Source organism: Grus americana, chromosome 27, assembly GCF_028858705.1.
Source record: "Grus americana isolate bGruAme1 chromosome 27, bGruAme1.mat, whole genome shotgun sequence".
In the NCBI taxonomy this organism is placed as follows: domain Eukaryota; kingdom Metazoa; phylum Chordata; class Aves; order Gruiformes; family Gruidae; genus Grus; species Grus americana.
The window spans coordinates 3,673,766-3,693,891 of record NC_072878.1 but is presented as its reverse complement, the minus strand read 5'-3'; the positions used below and the strand labels follow the sequence as shown (position 1 = coordinate 3,693,891).

Below are 20,126 nucleotides of genomic sequence, written 5' to 3'. Positions count from 1 at the left end.
TGCCCGGTCTCTGAGAGCACACTTCTGTTGTGGGGTTGCTCAGGGTCGAACAACAAAAGGTGCCAGTCACTACCACAATGGTGCACCGGTGGCAATATCGCACCAACTGAGACTCCCCGATTCCCATCCATAAGCTGATTCGTCAGCTGGAGAGTCAGGGAGTGATCAGCAGAACCCGCTCACCCTTTAACAGTCCCATATGGCCAGTGAGGAAGTCCAGTGGAGAGTGGAGGCTGACAGTAGACTATCATGGCCTGAATGAAGTCACACTACCGATGAGTGCTGCCGTGCCAGACATGCTGGAACTTCAATATGAACTGGAGTCAAAGGCAGCCAAGTGGTTCACCACAACTGATACAGCTAATGCATTTTTCTCGATCCCTTTGGCGGCAGGGTGCAGGGCACAGTTTGCCTTCACTTGGAGGGGCGTCCAGGACACCTGGAATCGACTGTCCCAGAGGTGGAAACACAGCCCCACCATTTGCCATGGACTGATCCAGCCTGCACTGGAACATGGTTAAGTTCCGGAGCACCTGCAAGACATTGATGACATCATGGTATGGGGCAACTCAGCAGAAGAAGTTTCTGACAAAGAGAAGGAAATGTTCCAACTCTTGCTGAAAACTGGTTTTGCCATAAAACGAAGTGAGGTCAAAGGACCTGCACAGGAGATCCAGTTTTTAGGAATAAAATGGAGAGATGGGCGTCGTCAGATTCCAATGGATGTGATCAACAAAATAGCAGCCATGTCTCCACCGACCAACAAAAAGGAAACACAAGTTTTCTTAGGCATTGTGAGTTTCTGGCAAATGCATGTTCCAAATTAGATTCTCACTGTAAGCCCTCTCTGTCAGGTGAACAGGAAGAAGAACGATCTCAAATGGGGCCCTGAACAATGGCAAGCCTTTGAACAAATCAAACAGGAAATTGTCCATGCAGTAGCCATTGGGCCAGTCCAGGCAGGACCAGATGTCAGAAATGTGCTCAACACCACAGCCAGGGAGAATGGCCCTACCTGGAGTCTCTGGCAGAAAGCACCAGGGATACAGAGGATCCAAGGCCCGATACACTCCAACTGAAAAAGAGATACTGGCAGCATATGAAGGGGTTCGAGCTGCTTCATAGGTGATTGGCACTGAAGCACAGCTCCTCCTGGCACCCCGACTGCCAGTGCTGGGCTGGATGTTCAAAGCGAGGGCTCCTTCTACACATCATACAACCGAAGCTACGTGGAGTAAGCGGGTTGCATTGACTACACAGCGGGCTCGAATAGGAAACCCCAACTGCCCAGGAATTCTGGAAGTGATCACAGACTGGCCAGAAGGATAAGATTTCGGAATTTCGCCAGAGGAGAAGGTGACACGGGCTGAAGAGACTCCACAGTGTAATAAACTAACAGAAAATGAGAGGCCATCTGCCCTGTTCACTGATGGGTCCTCTCGCATTGTGGGAAAACATTGGAGGTTGTTGGCTGGTGTGAGGCATTTTACATGATGAGTTGCAGAAATATTTGAAAGAGATGTTAAATTGAGTCAGTTTGTACCTTGCGCAGAAAGATCCCAACCCTCATTTCTCCTTTCTCCGCTGACCCTGGTTTGGCTTGCTTTGTACCCTCCTTTGGTGTTTTGCAGACTCTCTTCATGCCAATTCCTACCTGGGTCTGTAGAGATCTGCAACTCCTCATGCTGTTCTCTTGTGAGACTCCACCACCATCAGGGTGAGCCACCCGCACACAAACAGTAACCGCTGACCAAATGGAGCTTCAGTCCAGAGGGACCTGGAGAACCTCGGGGATTTGGCCAAAAGAAACCTCGTGACATTGACAAGGAGAATGGGCCAGTCTGGCCTCAGGGAGAAGAACCAACGTGTACATGAGGGCCAGCTGGGACCTGCTGTGCTGAGGAGGGACTCTGAGGAGGAGAAGGGCCTGGCAACTGTGAGGGACACCATCCGAGCCAGGGGTTTCTGCTCACTGTGAAGAAGGCCACTTGCATACGGGGCTGCGTTAGGATGAGCGTGGTCCCCCAGAGCAGGGCAGTTCTTCTGGCCCTTGACACCGCACTGGTAGGGACCCCCACACATGGCTTTGTCCCAGTTCTCGGCTCCCTCTTTTGCTGGAGCTGGGAGGAGCTGGAGAGTGGCCAGAGGAGATGTGGCCAGGTGGAGTTTGGGGCCTTAAGCAGATGGGCTGTGTGGAGGGGCTGAGAGACCTGGGCTTCTTTGGCCCCTTTGCCCAGTGGTGGGGAGGCTCAGGGCAGTCTAGGAGTAGCCTGAGACTGCTTGAAAGGTGGTTTCAGAGATGGTGGAACTTTTCTGAAAACTGGGAAACATCATGAGAAAGAAAAGATGCCACCAAGTGCATCTTGGGAGGTTGAGATGGGACACGAGGAGAAAGAAATGTCCCTGCAAGTGCAGTTCTGTGGTACAAGAGGCTACCCAGCAAGAGTCTGGATTAGCCAGAGCTTTGCCTTTCAATGAAGAGTCTGTGAGGATGGAGAGATATCAGTAAGGGTAGGAAGACGCTCAGGTGACACCCAAGTTGGTGAGCAGGCTGGGTGTCAAGAGCCTGCAGGGAAAGAGGTGCAGGTGTGGGACACCGTAGGACATGCTGTGGTGGAGACATCTGGGGGCAGTGGCAAGGCTGAAAGCCCCCAACACAGCCAAGGTCTGGGTCTGCTGGGCTGTGGCTGTTCTCTCTGCAGGCGATGCCTGTGAGGAGACATCTTATCATTAGAGCACCAGGACTTCATCGCCCCCTTGTCACAACCTGTGAGCCTGAGAAAGAGTGTGTGGTAGTCCTGCTCTAGGCATTGCACATCCCCACATCACGCTGGCCCAGGAAGAGCCCTGAGCCCTGTGTGTGGGACAGGGTCTCCCCTCCCAGGGGCTGGGGGTCACAGCTTGGCCCTTTGGCTTGATCAAACACATCCAGGATTACTCAGCATCAGAGCCACCTTGCCATTGCCTTTGCCTACCTGTCATCACTGCCTCCACTTGCCTGCTCTAACCAGCCCCAGAGTTGCTTTGTCAGGGATGGCCCTCAGGGGGACCCATTAATGCTCCAAGAAACTGTGGAGTTTGCATCGGGATGTGACTTCTGGAGAGGTTTCATCAGCTTCCTCTCAGGGTCTGAGCTTCATGGACTCATCCCCAAACCCACCAGAGGGGTCATTAACATGCCGCCTTGGGCTGGTCCTCTGCTGCTGAGCTGCTCCAGGCTCCTGGGATGGAGGGAGCTCATGGCAAGTGGGCTGTGCTGCAGAGAGACATCTCTGCCCAGGAGCAGCTCCTCTGCCAAGCGCAGCAGGGTGAAGGGCACTCCCAGGGTATCTCAGGGAGATGAGCAAAGCAGGTGAAGATCTTAAAATCGGTCAGGACTGGGAGGCTGACCAAGAGCTGAAAAGAAGAGAAATCTTCAGAGCCCTTGACACGGTAAGTCTCTGGGTGCAGGGCAATGCAGCTGTAGCTCCTGCAGACATCTCCTCAAGCTGGAACAGCTCAAGCTTATGGGATCTATAAGGAGGGGTGGGCTTTTTTAGGCAATTTTGAATAGCTGTGTAGCCACAGTTTTCACCTGGAGATGCCCAGGGCTGTACTTCAGAGAAATGTCTCTGCACACCAGGGGAATCTTCTGCCTGCCAGGGTCAGCACTCAGCTTGCCCAGGGAGCTCCCCAGGGCACTGCAGGGAGAAGCTGTGGGTGGAAGGAGCGACCCCCTGGAAGGGCAGGGCAGGGTCCTTCTGCTCTTGAGAGGGTGCTGTGTGGGTCAGGGCTGTTCACAGATGAAGATCACCCCTGGGACATTTGCCAGGGCACTTCTCAAGGAGCATTGGGATCCCCTTGGGCAGTGCCCTGGTGCCAGGAGGGGTCTGCAGGGCAGAGCTGAGCACACAGAGGGTGGGATGGGCTCTGTGAGCAAGGACAGGGAGGAGAGGTGTGGGCAGAGCACCAGCTCCTGGCAGGGACAGCTCCAGGCAGCAGAGACATGGGCAGGGAGTGGGAGGAAACTGCAGCCAAGCCCTGGGCTAGGCTGCCTTCAGGCTGCTCTCTTGTGGTCCCTCACTCTAGATGTCTGCTGGGCATTGTCTGCTGAGCAATGAGCTGACTCTGCCTTTAGGACATCCCATCTTCAGGACATCTGACTGTCTGCTTTGCCTGTGCTGCTGGGCTTGGGAGCTGCCCCAGAAGAGCACGGCTGTGCTGTAGGATCCCAGGGAGTGCTGAGCTTTCCCTTGGAGGTCAGTTCTCTCCTCTCAGAGGCCTTTGCTTCCCTCAGAGAGGGGCTGTGTCCTTCTCTCTCAATCACAACTCCTCCTCTGGGCTGGGAAAAAAGAACCGTTTGCAGATCTGCCCTTTGAACCAGGACTCCCCATGTCTCATCACAGTCTAGTTTTGGGGTTTTTTTAAAGGGGTAATTTGTGTGTGAGGTCATCTACAAGACAGCACAAGGAAAAGTGCAGGGCAGCTGGGGAGCAGTCTAAAGGACACTGCAGCTCTCGTGACTCTGCACTAAGCTACAAAGAGCTGAACCCTTTTCCCTGTCCTGTCTCAAGACTCTTCCCTTTTTCCATGATAAAATAAGTATTTTCCCACTCAGAAAGAAAACTCTCCAGATGAGATGGTGGAAAATAATAAACCCAGAAAAATTCTTCTAAGGAAATGCCTAGCCTCTCTTCTGAAGCCCACAGTCTTCTGAGTCATGAGAGCAGAGAGTGAACTTTTCCATTAAAGGTGGATTACATATTACATTGGTTGTGAACATTGGAGGTGTCACAAACCAGCACCATGTACCCACCGCAGCTGAGCACAGCTGACTCCTCAGCTCCTCACAACACACTCAGCCAGCACAAACCAGAGAAGGGAAAGGCATTTCAGTTGGGGGGTGTTTCTATGGAAAATGGAGTGGCTTTGCTCAGAGGAAGATGTCCTAATTTTCCCTGTCCTTTCATTTTTTTCAACCAGACCCCTTGCCAAGAGCCAGCAAATGTCCAACAGCAGCTCCATCACCCAGTTCCTCCTCCTGGCATTCGCAGAGACACAGGAGCTGCAGCTCTTGCACTTCTGGCTCTTCCTGGGCATCTACCTGGCTGCTCTCCTGGCCAATGGCCTCATCATCACTGCCATAGCCTGCGACCACCACCTCCACACCCCCATGTACTTCTTCCTCCTCAACCTCTCCCTCCTCGACCTGGGCACCATCTCCACCACTCTCCCTAAAGCTATGGCCAACTCACTCTGGGACACCAGGGCCATCTCCTACACAGGATGTGTTGCACAAGTCTTTCTGTTTGTCTTCCTGCTTGGAGCTGAGTACGCCCTTCTCACTGTCATGGCCTACGATCGCTACGTTGCCATCTGCCAACCCCTGCACTACGGGACCCTCCTGGGCAGCAGAGCTTGTGTCCACATGGCAGCAGCTGCCTGGGGCAGTGGGTTTCTCTATGCTGTGCTGCACACGGCCAATACATTTTCTATACCACTCTGCCAGGGTAATGCCCTGGACCAGTTCTTCTGTGAAATCCCCCAGATCCTCAAGCTCTCCTGCTCAGACACCTACCTCAGGGAAGTTGGGCTTCTTATATTAAGCTGTTTTTTAGGTTTTGGCTGTTTTGTTTTCATTGTGCTGTCCTATGTGCAGATCTTCAGGGCTGTGTTGAGGATCCCCTCTGAACAGGGACGGCACAAAGCCTTTTCCATGTGCCTCCCTCACCTGGCTGTAGTCTCCCTCCTTGTCAGCACAGGCATATTTTCCTACCTGAAACCCCCTTCCATCTCCTCCCCATCCCTGGACCTGGTGGTGGCAGTTCTGTACTCGGTGGTGCCTCCAGGAGTGAACCCCCTCATCTACAGCATGAGGAACCAGGAAATCATAGATGCCCTGTGCAAACTATTTGAATACAATCTACTTCAGATCAATAAGACCCCCATTATCCCACCAGGGCTCCCTCTGTATTTCAGGAAAAGCCAGGAGTAGCTTTTCTTCATATGGGTCTGTATTTTTTTTGTCTGCTTCTTTTCTTCTTAGATTTTTTGTTTATTTTATACCTGTGATATTAGTATTCTTTGCCTGTTACCTCTTTTTACTTGACCCAAACACCTCGTGTACATATGGATCCAGGCTGCCTGTTTAGATAAACTCCATGGAGAAAGCAGTGGGAAGTTAATTCTCTCAGCTCCCATCTGTGCACATCTCCTCTGGAGCTGGGGGAGCAGCCCCAGCATGCAGGAGGGTTCAGGAGCCAAATGCCCAGCTGCCCCATGGAGTAGCAGCGTGGGTTGCCCTTGGGGCTGCCCCTCGCTGCCTCAGCGGGCACTCCCTCTCTGCTGCCTTCACGTCGGGGCTGCTGCTGCCCTGGAGCCATGGCCAAGGCCAGCAGCAGGACACGGCCTGGACAGGGCTGCTCTCTCCTCCCTTCCACACTGTCCTGCTGTGTCCTGGCATTGCTGTTACCCCCAAGGTCTCGTGTAACTTGTGACAGTCCTGCTGTCTCTACAGTGGCATCCCTGTGCCTGAAGGCGGGAGCAGGCCATGTGGAGCAGCGTGCTAGAGCTGGCCTCTCTGCTAGCACCACCATAACCAGAAGGGCTCCTCAGGGCACGGCCAGAAGGCTGGACACCCCTTCCAAAACTGCTGTCAGGAATACACCAAAGAAGCTGCTCCCTCCAAAGGACTTTTGCTCTTTGGGGTTCTTGATGGATTCAGGGGGACAAGCTCAGAGTCCCAGGGGGATCTGTTAGGGAGCAAGGGCTGGATGAAGACCTTCCTTCTTGGTTGCACATGTCCATTCAGACAGCAACTGGTCTTTGGCTTATCTGCCTGGTGCTGTCCCACCTGCAGTGGGGCTGATGGCAGATGCCATCCTGGAGAGGAATGGAGATCTGCCAGGAGAAGTGAGGGGATCTCCAGGGACAGTGTGTAAGTCTGAGGTGGCAGTGAGTGGCACCTCATAAAATGAGTGACAATCCAAGGAGGAGTGTCCCAGAGGAGAAGGCAAACCTGAGGAGACCATGGGCTAACGAGGGCTCTGCAATGCCAGGAGAGGCTGTGAGGAGCCAGAAGGCAAAGGGACATAAGTCTAGACAGTGGGTCATCACACCCTCATGGAAACCCTGTGGGCTGGACCTAGTGCAGCCTTCCCTTGCCCTTTGTGCCACTGGAGACACACCATGGTCCTACCAAGCACTGTCCTTGTCTTCTGAGCCATCAGGGAAGATGGAAAGGGGCTCAGCAGCTGTGATCCCCTCTGGCTGGCTCTGCTTCCCACCCTGACCAGCATGGCCAGTGCAGGGTCACCCCATGGCCCCGGGGCACCACAGCCCCCTCGCTCTGCAGAGCAGCTCCACCAGCTTGGGGCCCTGCAGGGAGCATGGGGAGGGAACCAGGAACGGCCGGCCAGGCCAGCACAGACACGCTCACCTGCGGAAAGGCTCTCTGGAGAGCAGGGATGACTCTGGAGGAGATCAAAGGAGCATTTCGTGCCTGAAAGGAAGAATCAATGAGAAAGGGAAACCTCTTTCTGCAGGCACCCACTGGCAGCAGGCTGCTCTGTCCCCTGGCCGGGACTCTTGGTGGCATGGAGAGAGCGAGAAGGTGCCCCAGGGCATTCATCACCCCCCAGCCTCTCCCATCAGCCATTTCCAGCCCTGGTCACTCCCCCAGGTCTTGGTGGTTGGGCTCTGTGGCCATCTCCTTCCTGCTGTTGGTCTTGGTGCCTGTGTTGGGGAAACAGCCAGCCCTGCCCCAGCCTCCTGCCTTGCCCAGACCTTGGCAGAGCCCCAAGCAGGGCTGCCTGGGAACCCGTGCATGGGACATAGCTGGGGCTTGGCTGGGGCTGGGCACTGCTTGGCTGCAGAAGAAGGAGGGCTGCTGAGGATGGACACTGAGGTCTGGCATGGGCACTTGTGGTGGAGGACACAGCCCCGCCCCAAACACACCCTGTCCTGTGCAGTGTCTGATGATGGGGGCCCTGGGGGCATGTGTGGGGCAGTGGGGCTGCACAGGGGCAGGGATGGGTCACGGATGGGAGCCACAACACAACGATGAGGAGGTGGAAGCCGGGACAGGCTATGAAGGAAAAATTTAGAAAGATGACCTGAGTGTGCGGGCATGTGTTTAGGAAAGCCAGAGCTCGGCTGGAGCTGATGGGGGCTGCAGGCACCATGAAGAGCAAAATGAAGAGCTTCAGCCACTGTGTTTGAAGTAAAAGGCTGAACAAGGAACATGTTGCTGAATGGTGAGGGGGGTCATAACAGAAGACACAGGCGGGGCTGAGTGACTCAACGCCTTCCTTGCCTTAGACTGTGCTCAAAAGTTCTGCCAGGCCTCTGCTCAGTGAAAGGGCTCAAGGAGGAGGAGAGCAGGTATTGAGAGGAACTTCATGAAACCCCCCAAGGACAAGTGCCAGGTTCTGCCCCTGCAGGGGACTCACGCTGGCAATGGCACAGGCTGGGGACTGCCTGGCTGGGGAGCAGCTCTGTGGGAAAGGTCTTGGTGGGCAGGGAGCTGGACAGGAGGCAGCCGTGTGCCCTGGCAGCAAGGGAGGACAGCAGTGCCCTGCGCTGTGTGACCAGCAGCATGGCCAGGAGATGGAGGGTAGGGATTTACCCTCTCTATGTGGAAAGTTTCTAGTTCACATCGAGAATGCCGTGTCCACTTTTGGGAACCCCAAGAATGGAAAGGTGTTGACCATCTGGAGTGGGTTTAGTGAAGGCCTTGAGATGGTCGGGGGGCTGGATCAGTGTCTCTGTGAGGAAAGGCTGATGAAGCTGGGCTCCTTCAGCCTGGAGAAGGGATGGCTGAGAGACACCTCAAAGCAAGGAAGATCTCACCTTTTTCACCATGAGGCTAGCCAAGCATTGGAACAAGCATTGATCACCGTGAGAGATTGTAAAGTCCTTTGTCCTTGCAGGTTTTCAAGACCCAGGTAGACAAAGACTTGTGGAACCAGGTCTGACCATTTACCTGACCTGTCTTGGATTAGAGAGTTTTTCTATAGACTTCTCAACATCTACTCTGAAACTCAATGATCTTATCATCCTTAAATCTCTTGTCCAATATCTTATCAGCAGATGAGAGAACAGATGTTTATGGGGTACAAATCCTCCTGTGACCAGCAAAGACAACTAAGACAAACATCTCCTCCAGCCTGGTAGGCTGGGAGGCACTGCCTCAGCTCTACATTACACCTAAAGCTCATTGCATCCTCCCTTATCCACCTCAAAGGCCATGGTCTGGACCCTGAAGCTCCTACATGGAATTTTTATGAATCAGGGAAGCTGAATGCCACCCATGACTATTAAATGCATTCCTGGTGTTCATGAACAGCAAGGAGTTTCTCTTTCTGGTGCATTCCCAGGTCGCGTGGACTCCACTTTCAGCAGCCTAATTATCTCTTCAACCAACTCCTTCACTGGGGTTATAGCTATCCTGTCCGATCTCTCTCTCTCTCTCAAACACTTCTGGTGAGGCTGTTCCCTGTGGATGGTGAACCTCATTGGAGGCAGCTTGGACTTGGCATGAAGTTGAGGAGCATGGGTTATTGTTTATGAAACTTCACCCTGCTTTCCTTCTGTGTGTTTGCCATGCAGAGCAACGCGGCTGTGCCTGTGTGCAGCCAGGTCCCTAAGGAAAGCAGGTGGGAGTTGGTGCAAAGGAGCTGTAACCTCCAGCTGCAGACTTGGGTGAGAAGTGTGATGTGAGGAGAAGTGATGCAAGTCCCAGGTGGCCCATGAGAGAGATGGCAGGGCTGGGGAGGTGATGAGGAAGGTTGTCCATGCAGTGCCTGTCCTCAATGAGGAGCTCTTCCTACCCATCCCGACTTCAGTAGGAGACCCCCTGCACCAATATGGACTGGAGAATGCTACTATAACTTTTTCTGTAAATTAAAAACAAACAAACAAACAAACAAACAAAAATCCCCAAAAACCCAACAAAAAAACTCTAACCAAACCCAAGCTCTTAAAAATCAAAAATACTCCTTTTTTTAGGGCTCACTGAATTCTTTGAAATCTTTGACTTCACATACACCCTGGAGACCTCTCCAATTAGTTGCGTAAGTCTTGAAGACTTGCAGAAAATAACAGGAGGAGACATGGCTTGGTGCATTTTAATGAGCTCCCTGGTGTATTTGATGCTGAGACCATGAACTAAGACACTGAGAGAAGCCTGAGGAATCCACTGAAGAAGTCAAAGTTGGAAGCAACGCCTACAGTTTCAGGGAGTGTTAATGGGTCCCACTGGGATCCATCCCTGACAAAGCCACCCTGGGGGCTGGTTAGAGCAGAAGACTAGAGGCAGTGATGACAGGTAGGCAAAGGCAATGTTAAGGTGGCTCTGAGGCTGAGTAACCCTCGATGTGTCACATCTGCTGCGCTTTGCAGAGGAGCTGCTCCTGGCCAGAGCTGTCCCTCTGCAGCACAGCCCACTTGCCATGAGCTCCCTCTGTCCCGGGAGCCTGGACTAGCTCAGCAGCAGAGGACCAGCCCAAGGTGGCATGTTAATGACCCCTCTGGTGGATTTGGGGATGAGTCCATGAACCTCAGGCATGGAGCAGCACCTGAAGAGACCTCTCAAGAAGTCAAACTCAGACACCATCTCCAAAGTTTCTCAGAGTGTTAATGGGTGCCCCTGAGAACCATTACCAACAGAGCCTCCCCAGGGGCTCGTTAGAGCAGAGAACTGGAAGCAATAATGACAGGAAGGCCAAGACAATGTAAAGGTGGCTCTGATGCTGAGGATATCTGGAATCTTTGCATCCAGCCAAATGGACAAGCACTGACCCCCCCAGCCCCTGGCAAAGGGAGATCCTGTCCCTCACACATGTCACAGAGCTCTTCCTGGGGCAGTGGGATGTGGGGATGTGCAATGCCTGGAGCAAGGCTGTGGAATGACATCTGCCAGGCTCCTGGGTGGGGACGAGGAGGCCATGAGGCCCGAGTGCCCTAAGGGTAAGGTGTTTCTTCACTGGCATCAGTGGCAGAGACAACAGCCATGGCCAAGGAGGCAAAGACCTCAGATCTGTTGGAGGGTTTCAGCTTTGCATGGCCCTAGATTGTCTCCACCACAGGCTGTCCTACAGTGTCCCACACCTGTCCCTAGCTCCCCGCATGCTGCAGACATCCACTCTGCTTCTCCACCCTGCTCTGACCTGAGCAACTCATTCCCCTGACTGCTATCTCTCCATCCCTGCGAGGTATGCCTTGAAACACAAAGCCATGGACTGAGCCAGGCTCCCTCGGGGGGTCTGATTATACCACAGCGCTGCCCTCGGAGGGACATTTCTTTCTCCTTGTGTCCACTTTAAGCATCCCAAGCCTCCATTTCTGGTATGATTTCTTTCCCATGCTGTCTCCCACTATGAAGAAAAGCTCCTCCAGCTCTGGAACCACACTTCAACCAGTCTACAGCTACTCCTGTACTTCCCAGAGCCTCTCCACCACTGGGCCAAAGAGCTGAAGAAGCCCATGTCCCTCAGCTTCCACACGCAGGGCATGTGCCCTGAACCTCACCTTGGCAGACCTCTTCTGGGCACTCTCCAGTGCCTCCCCGCTCCTCCAAAATGGGGAGCCACACCCTGGGACACACCTCTGTGTGTGGGGCCACTGCAGGACCCAGGATTTTCTCAGGATCACAGCTCAGCCAGTCAGGTCACAGCTAGCCCTGGTCTATAGGGCTGTTCTTCCTCCTGATGCAGGACTGCCCACTTCTCCTTCTCCTCCTCAAACCCAGGCCAAACCCCAGAGTTTCACAAGGTCCCACTGGACTGACACTCCTTTGAGGCAGCCCTTAATTTTTGTGTGCAAGTGGCTCACCCTGATGGTGGTGTCTCCCACAAGGTAACAGCAGGAGGAGTTCCAGGATGCTGTAGATAACAGAAAGAAGTTCTAGTTCAATGGAATTAATGAACCAGGAAGGCATTACCATGACAGCCATCTCCAAAATACCAAATGAGGTAAAAAGGAAGCTAATGCAGGGCCAGTGAAGAAAGAGTGACTGAGGATTGGGCTGTTTGTGTGCTAGGATCTGTTAGTCTGAAATGGGCACCTATATAATGGGCACATTGTATGTGTACACACGTACAATCTGGATCCCTCCAGGAGCTGGTTCTAGACCTTCCATCTATCCAGAAGCTGTACCCGGGATCCCCTCACCCCCCCACACAAACACACGCACAGACAAATGGCTCTCTCCAGCACAGAATCACAGAACCACTGAGGCTGGAATGCAGCCACCTTCCACCTTCTCTGTGCTTCCTCTTCATGCTTGGTTTTAGTCAGGAGCTCCTTTCTTATCCATGCCAACCTCCTGCCAACTTTGCTGGACTCCCTGCATGTTGGAGTGGACCATTCTGGAGCTTGAAGAGGAGATCCTTGACCATCAAACAGCTCTCGGCACCCCTCTCCTCTGCCTGACCATACCGCATGGGATTCTTCCAAGCAGAGTTCCCAGCAGGCCATAGTTTGCTCTTCTGCAGTCCTGCTCTTGGCCTTGTTCCTTTCTTTCAGGAGCCTCGAGTCTACCTTCTCACCCTGGACTTTTACATCTCTAATCACCTCTTCTTTGTTTGCGTGTTTTGTTTTCATTGTGCTGTCCTATGTGCAGATCTTCAGGGCCATGCTGAGGATCCCCTCTGAGCAGGGACGGCACAAAGCCTTTTCCATGTGCCTCCCTCCTTGTCAGCACAGGCATATTTTCCTACCTGAAACCCCCTTCCATCTCCTCCCCATCCCTGGACCTGGTGGTGGCAGTTCTGTACTCGGTGGTGCCTCCAGCAGTGAACCCCCTCATCTACAGCATGAGGAACCAGGAGCTCAAGGAGGCCATGAGGAAACTAATCCAATGGACCTTGCACCAATAACAGTAATTTGTCTCCCCTTCTCTGAAGAGTGCCCAGGGTATATTTTATGCATCTCCTCGGGTTTTGTTTTTTTCTCTGATAATCATACTTAGAGGTAAATGCTTGGATTCATAGCACTTCTCTTGAGGCTCTGTCCTGTTGTGTCTGATCCTTGAAGAACCATGTGTCTCCTTTTGCCTTCCTAATAGCCTCTCTGCAATAAAAGGGGATCTCCTGAGGGAGGTGCCTGCAGCCTGGGCTCTCCTTGATATAGTTGTGGCTAAGAACAAGCCAGAGGAATTGGACTTTCCAAGTCTCTTCCGCCTGGTTTCTCCTTCTCTTTGGGGAAATAATCTCATGGTATCACTGTCAGACACCAAGCACTTAGCTGAAGGCTCTCGTCTTGGTGTCCAGGGGCATTGGAAATGGTGCACAAGCTCCCAGTCCCCTTCCTCAGGCTGTCACAGGTATGACGGGGCTGATGGCAGAGGTCCGTCCACGTGGAAAGGAATCTGGTGTGGTCAGGAGATGATGGGGACACTGCTGGTACTCTGGGGTGGGAAGTGAATGGAGACTCAGAAGGTGAAAGACCCTGAGATGAAGTGCCCCCAGGGCAGAGCACTCACTCCAGGTACCCACAAAGAAAGACTCTGCAGTGCTGTGGGAGTCCGTGAAGATGCAGCAGGCACAGGGCAGGAGAGTGGAGAGATGCAGGAGGTGCCTGAAGAGCCGCAGGGCCAGGACTCTGCTGGTGTCCTGGGGAGCAGGGCTGGCGGGGAGGCAGAGTGGGGCAAAGGCGGTCAGGGCTGTGGATCCCCTGCAGCGTCAATGCAGGAGAGGCCGAGAGGGAGTGGCCTGCGCTGGCATTTGGGGCCAGCTGCAGGCCTGGGGCCGATGGGGAGGCTGAGCCCCCCCTCTGCCTCCCAGCAGCTGCTGTGCCCTTCCGAGGGGCTGGGGCTGTGGGCTGAGTGCCCAGAGCTCTGCAGCAGCCCAGACTGCCAGCCCAGACTGGGCTGCTCTGCTGGGCTGCGCTGGGGAGAGGGCAGAGAAGGTGGGGGAGAGCCGGGGAGGGGATGGGCTGGACTGGAAAGTGCCCAGGACAGGAACAGCCTGATGTTATCGGAGCTGTGTGACCATCCAGGGGGAGGACCCGCTCCAGTGGGCCTGTGGAGCAGAGCCTGATCTCCTCGAGAAGGAAGCAAGTCATCACAGGTGCAGGAGAGAGGAGCTGCTCTGTGCCATGTTCCCTGGACACGCTGGGGAAGCTGCCCCAGGGCAATTGGGAGAAACCACCCCACGCATCGTCCATTTCCCTCTCTGGCCATACACCCAGCCCTGGGGAGGGTCCTTTGTTGTGGGGCCAGCTCTGTCCTCCTGCTGGGCTCAGTGCCTGTCCTGGGGCACGGCCAGCCCAGTGCCGTCTCTCTTCTGTCCCACACCCTGCAGATCCCACCGCACGGCTGACTGCTGACACCTGCATGGGACACGACCGAGGTTGTGCAGGGGCAGGTACTGGTGGGGGGCTGCCAAATGGAGGGCTGCTGCGGGTGGAGGCATGGAGGGCTGCCACGGGGACTGTGCTGCTGGAGACGTTTCCCCACCCCAAGAACGCACCCTGCTCTATCTAGTGCCTGCACTGCAGGGCCAGGGGGCCATGTTGGGCAGCAGGGCTTGGCCAGCCCAGCTGAGGAGGTCTCCTCTTCTTGCCCCACGCTCTTTATCCCGCTGTCAGCCTATAGGCATTGCCACAGTGCCTCTGTGATGGCTGCTGGGTGTCTCCATGTGCCCTGCTCTGAGCCCATGCCGGGACCTGCCGTGGGTGTCTCTGCTGGAGCTGGTCACCATAGCCTGCCTGCACAGTCCCAGGAGATCCTGGACAGGCTGCCCTTGGCGATGGGCTGTGATGGTCCTCAGCCCACAGCAGGTTCTCAGCACCAGCCCATGAAATTTTCCCTGGGGATGAGTGCCTCAGGCTGTGCTGGCTGCACGTGTGAGCCTTGGGGGATGTCCTCAGGCTATGGTTCTTCTAGGTACAAAAGGGGAACCATCATCTCCCAAAGTGATTTCAGCTGGGTGGGAGCTGTCAGTGTTGCAGAAAGGCTGGCACACAGAAAGACTATTTGAAAAAGGACAATCATTTCATTGGGCTCCAGTCCAAACCCCTCCTCAGACAGCTCCTGATCAGGTGCTCAGGGCCTTGTCTCAACAAATTTGGAATATCTCCACTGGCTGAGATCCCACCATCTCCCCCAGGGCCCTGGCTCCAGTGTTTGGCTCTGAGGGATTTCTCAAAACAGGGCAGCTCTCTCGGCCTCTCCTTGGACATAACGTGCTCCAGGCCCCGACCACCCTTCTGGCCACTGCTGGAAAAATCTCCACTCGGTCAGGGTCAGTCTGGCTGCTGCTGTGGACCAGAGGCTGGATCATGAGCTGTCCTGGTTTCAGCTGAGACAGAGTTAATTGTCTTCCCAGCAGCCAGTGTGGGGCTGTGTTTGGGATTTGTGCTGGAAACAATGTTGATAATATGGAGATGTTTTTGTTACACAGAGATGTTTTTGTTGCTGAGCAGGGCTTACACAGAGTCAAGGCCTTTCCTGCTCCTCACACCGCCCTGCCAATGGGATGGCTGGGGGTGGGAGGGGACACAGCCAGGACAGCTGACCCCAACTGACCAAAGGGACATTCCATAGCATATGACACAATGCTCAGCTTATAAAGGGCTTGGGGAAGAGGAAGGACAGGGGGGTGGTAGCGTTCGGAGTGATGATGTTTGTCTTCCCAAGTCACCGTTACGCGTGATGGAGCCCTGCTTTCCTGGAGATGGCTGAACACCTGCTTGCCCATGGGAAGTGGGGAATGAATTCCTTGCTTTGCTTTGCTTGCACGTGTGGCTTTTGCTTTACTTATTGAACTGTCTTTATCTCAGCTCACGGGTTTTCTCACTGTGACTCTTCTGATTCTGTCCCCCATCCCGCTGTGGGGGAGTGAGCAAGCGGCTGCGTGGTGCTCAGTTGCTGGTTGGGGTAAAACCATGTGTGTTGGGATTGCGTTGCAGGGTTTTGCTGGTGGGGGGGGCTACAGGGATGGCTTCTGTGAGAAGCTGCTAGAAGCTCCCCCTGTGTCTGATAGAGCCAATGCCAGCCGGCTCTAAGACGGGCCCGCCGCTGGCCAAGGCCAAGCCAATCAGCGCCTCTGTGATAACATATTTAAGAAGAAGAAAAACACTTAGAGAGAGAGAGCTTTTGCAGCCGGAGAGAGGAGTGAGAAGATGTAAGAAACTCTGCAGACACCAAGGTCAGTGCAGAAAGAGGGGGAGGAGGAGCTCCAGGCGCCGGAGCAGAGATCCCCCTGCAGCCCGTGGTGAAGACCATGGTGAAGCAGGCTGTCCCCCTGCAGCCCATGGAGGAAGGATGAGGGGGTGTAGAGATTCCACCTGCAGCCCGTGGAGGACCCCACGCCGGAGCAGGTGGAGGCACCTGAAGGAGGCTGTGGCCCGTGGGAAGCCCACGCTGGAGCAAGTTCCAGGCCGGACCGGTGGACCTGTGAAGAGGGGAGCCCACACCAGGGCAGGTTTGCTGGCAGGACTTGTGACCCCGTCGGGGATCCCACGCTGGAGCAGTTTGCTCCTGAAGGTCTGCACCCCGTGAGAGGGACTCCATGCTGGAGCAGGGGAACGATGAGAGGAGTCCTCCCCCTGAGGATGAAGAAGCGGCAGAAACACCATGAGATGAACTGACCGTAACTCCCATTCCCCGTCCCCCTGTGCCGCTGACGGGGGGAAGGTTGAAGCCGGGAGTGAAGTTGAGCCTGGGAAGATGGGAGGGGTGGGGGGAAGTGTTTTAAGAGTTGATTTTATTTTCTCATTCCTCTACTCTGTTTTGCCTAGTAATAAATTAGATGAATTCCCTCTCTAAGTTTGGTCTGTTTTGCTCGTGATGATAATTAGTGAGTGATCTCTCCCTGTCCTTATCTCGACCTACAAGCATTTCGTTATGCCTTTTCTCCCCTGTTTAGTGAATGAGGGGAGTGAGAGAGCGGCTCTGGTGGGCACCTGGCCCCCAGCCAGGGTCAACCCACCACACCATGACACAAGCTGACCTCATGAGTTGGGGAAATGCATTCACAGGGAACACTCCTACACTGTCCTGATGGCTGAAGGCAACTCCCTGAACTGGAATTGTGTAAACTTACCCGTTGTCTCTCAGCGCATGCCAGAGAAATGGCTTGCAGCTTTGTAAAGCTAAGAATAAGTGACAAAAGCCAGAACAAATCCACCTCAGTTAGCTTCTTGTATAAAATTAGGATCTGTCAGAACAGAAATATGTTGGAGCTGTTCACTGTGGTGGACAAATCGTAGCAAGACTTGGCAAAACATTAACCTGCAACGGACTTCTCATTTCATCAGAAGGCTGATGGATGAATTGGTAGCATGCCATGTGTGCTCCTTTCTCTCTTAACAGCCCTTCTTGGTATATGCCTGGCAGTCTGCTACACTTGAGAGAGAAATAAGATTTTCATTCATTTCTCTTAAATTCCAAAAGGGGGACAGATTCTTTTGGACATAATCACTCTTTCGGTAAAACTCTCCAAGTGCCATTTTCCTCACCTTTGAAGTTGGGAGATCCAATTTTCAGTAATACATGCAGGCAACTGAAACATATCTAGTTTTGACTAAAAGAATTGGATATTAGTAATATCCGATAGATCTAACGGACATTGTCCTTGATGTCACTTGATGTTATCGCCTCTGTCAGGAGAATGGGGCAGTGAAAGGCAGATGGTGGCCTTCTGTGCACTGGAAAGATCTCGAATGCTAGCAAGCTCTAAAAGCCATTCTTGTTTTGTGCAAACTTTCTCAAGCGCAGGTTGTACAATGCAATAGGGAAAAGATGTAGGAAGTTGCTGTTTTGATTTAGATGTAATGCAAAGCTATTAAACATAGGCTTTCCTTCTGTATTTGTTACGGAAATGATATCATAAGAAGGGAAATACTAATTATGAATATTTTTACTTGTGACGGGGAAGTTGACAATGCCTATGAACAAGGCAAGGCAAATTAGGTCAAGACCTTGTTACACTTGGAAGGAAACAGCCGTGCTGTGGAACGGCTAGGAGAGGCTATGTGACAATGTGGTTTCTTGGGATTGTCTTTAAGAAAGCAGAAAATGCAGGAAGCATTAACATTGATTTCACGTACGCTATACGGTCATTCACAGGCAGAGGTAAGCCTGTATTTTCCTCTAGGCTTGTAGGCTTTCATTTTTTTTATTCTCATGGAAGTAGCTTCGCACAGTGAGTTGTGCTTCCCTCTGGTATTAGCTCTCAGCTCTTTCTATAGCGAGCAACATAGAGAAGATGAGCTTTAAAAACAGACTATTTTGACACTTTGTCAAAGGAAGTCCATCTGGAACCAAAAGTGTGTGTGTACTACAGTCATACACCATATACCCTAGGTGAAGTAACAGTTCTGCAGATCATAGTAAACACACTCACGAAGGAGCTGTGTTTCATGAAGTGGACAGTCCGATGTGAAGCCAGGAGATGTCTATGTACTGCCTGTAGATACGCTTGTCCAAAACGCTTGTCAGTTGCTGCACTTTGCAAATGGGAATTAACTGTATCAGGCTCTAAATGAAGTTGGTGTTGCCTGTTGACAGTATTTTTGCAGAAAGAGTTCTGAACGGTGGACTCCTTTAAACATTGGTTTGCACTGAGGAAGAGTTTATCCATGGTACCTGTCTGAGCTGTGCTCACACAACATGAGTAAATGCAGGAAGACCCGACCTTTTTAGCTCGTGCTTTGGCATATGAGAAAAGCCCAGGAAAATGCATCACAACTCTTGCCCGAGTTTCAGGCCAGGTGGGGTGACTTCCTCCGACTTGCACTGATATCTGTACTGATGCTTGTCCTGTACAGGACATCCCGTGGCGCTGTGTTTCAACATTATGACAAAAAAGAGCTACAACACTAAATTTCATATTAGTTTACAGGCAGGCTAATAACCTAAGCGTACTAAAGGAAGGCATGAAGATTGAGGCAGCTCATGTGAAAAGAAAACATCTGCACCATTTTTTGCCTGCAGAAACCTGACAGAAAAGAAAGAAGGTATAATAAAAATGTGGCTCGTCTGGCAGTATTTTTTTTTGCTTTTGTAATTACTTGAAGGTGTCATTATTTTTTTTAACTGATGCATCAGCAAAGCCTGCCAGATGTTAGTCAAAATGCTAGTGGGCTTCAGTGCAAAAAGACTTCTTCCAATGGAAGCTGTCTGAACAGTTCCAGAGACACAGACTCCAGAACTCCACCTATTTCTTCTCTGTTCCAAAAGATCCCCAAATTGGACACTCCTACAGCAGAGATAGAAAGCTTAGCACCATAACCTTGGAACTGTGAAGCAGCTGCTTCTAACTGACTCACAAGGTGAGTGAGGTCAAGGATCTCTTGTTGGAATCTCTGTGGATCAGAAGCATGTGGAGGGCTCTAATGGCTTCAGGAACAAAGCTGGCACGTGACAGGAGACAGGTTAAAGAAATCCCTGAAAAAAAATGATTTCATGTACAGGAGCACATAAGAATGGAGAAAAGCTTGATAAGAAAACTAATATTGGGCAATGCACGTATGGGTAGAGCAGATACATTCACTAAAAGCAGCACGGAGCGCTGGATATACCAAGCTGGAAAACAGCACCAGTACATGGAGACTCACTGAAGAAAATGCTTATGTTTACATTGGCGGTCTGAAGTTCAGCTCAACAAAGATCTCGTACCAGATTGCCTGCGAGTTTGTGTTGTTTAGTAGAGCTGTGACAATTGAGCTAAGAAAGTAGATGTTTTCTTGTGTGTACTTTCTGGAAATGAAATGTACAGTATTTCACAAACTAGCATGTTATAACTCTAGCATCTGAGTTTTACAGAAACGCTGTATATCAGAGATCTGATGGCGCTAACAATAGAGAGAAGCTACCTCCTGTAGCTGTGCCATCAGTGTCGTCAGACATCTGTCCAGTGTCTGGAGCCCATGACCTGCCTTCCTGGTCTGTGATGGGGGGTGTCCCCAACAAGGGTGTGGGGCTGGGGGTCCAGGAAGGCACATGGGCCCAGCATGGGGCTCTGAAATCTCCTGTGAAGCCAGGAGGGCTGAGTCCATGGGGCAGGGAACCACCACCCCTCCCAGAGTGGGGCAGAGGACCCGGGGCTCTGGGCTGCCTGTCCGTGCTCCTCTCCTGCCCCGACACCCCATTGTGCGATGTGGGGGATGGTGCTCACTGGAGCCCTGGTAAGAACCTGTTT

General features: G+C 52.7%; 1 protein-coding gene across 1 annotated transcript; it reads left to right on the top strand.

Moving 5' to 3' along the window:
• Positions 1-4,984: 4,984 nt before the first annotated feature.
• Positions 4,985-5,974, top strand: LOC129196969 (olfactory receptor 14A16-like). Its single transcript, XM_054804936.1, has one exon. The coding sequence runs from the start codon at positions 4,985-4,987 to the stop codon at positions 5,972-5,974; it is 990 nt and encodes a 329-aa protein (XP_054660911.1).
• The last annotated feature ends 14,152 nt before the right edge of the window (positions 5,975-20,126 follow it).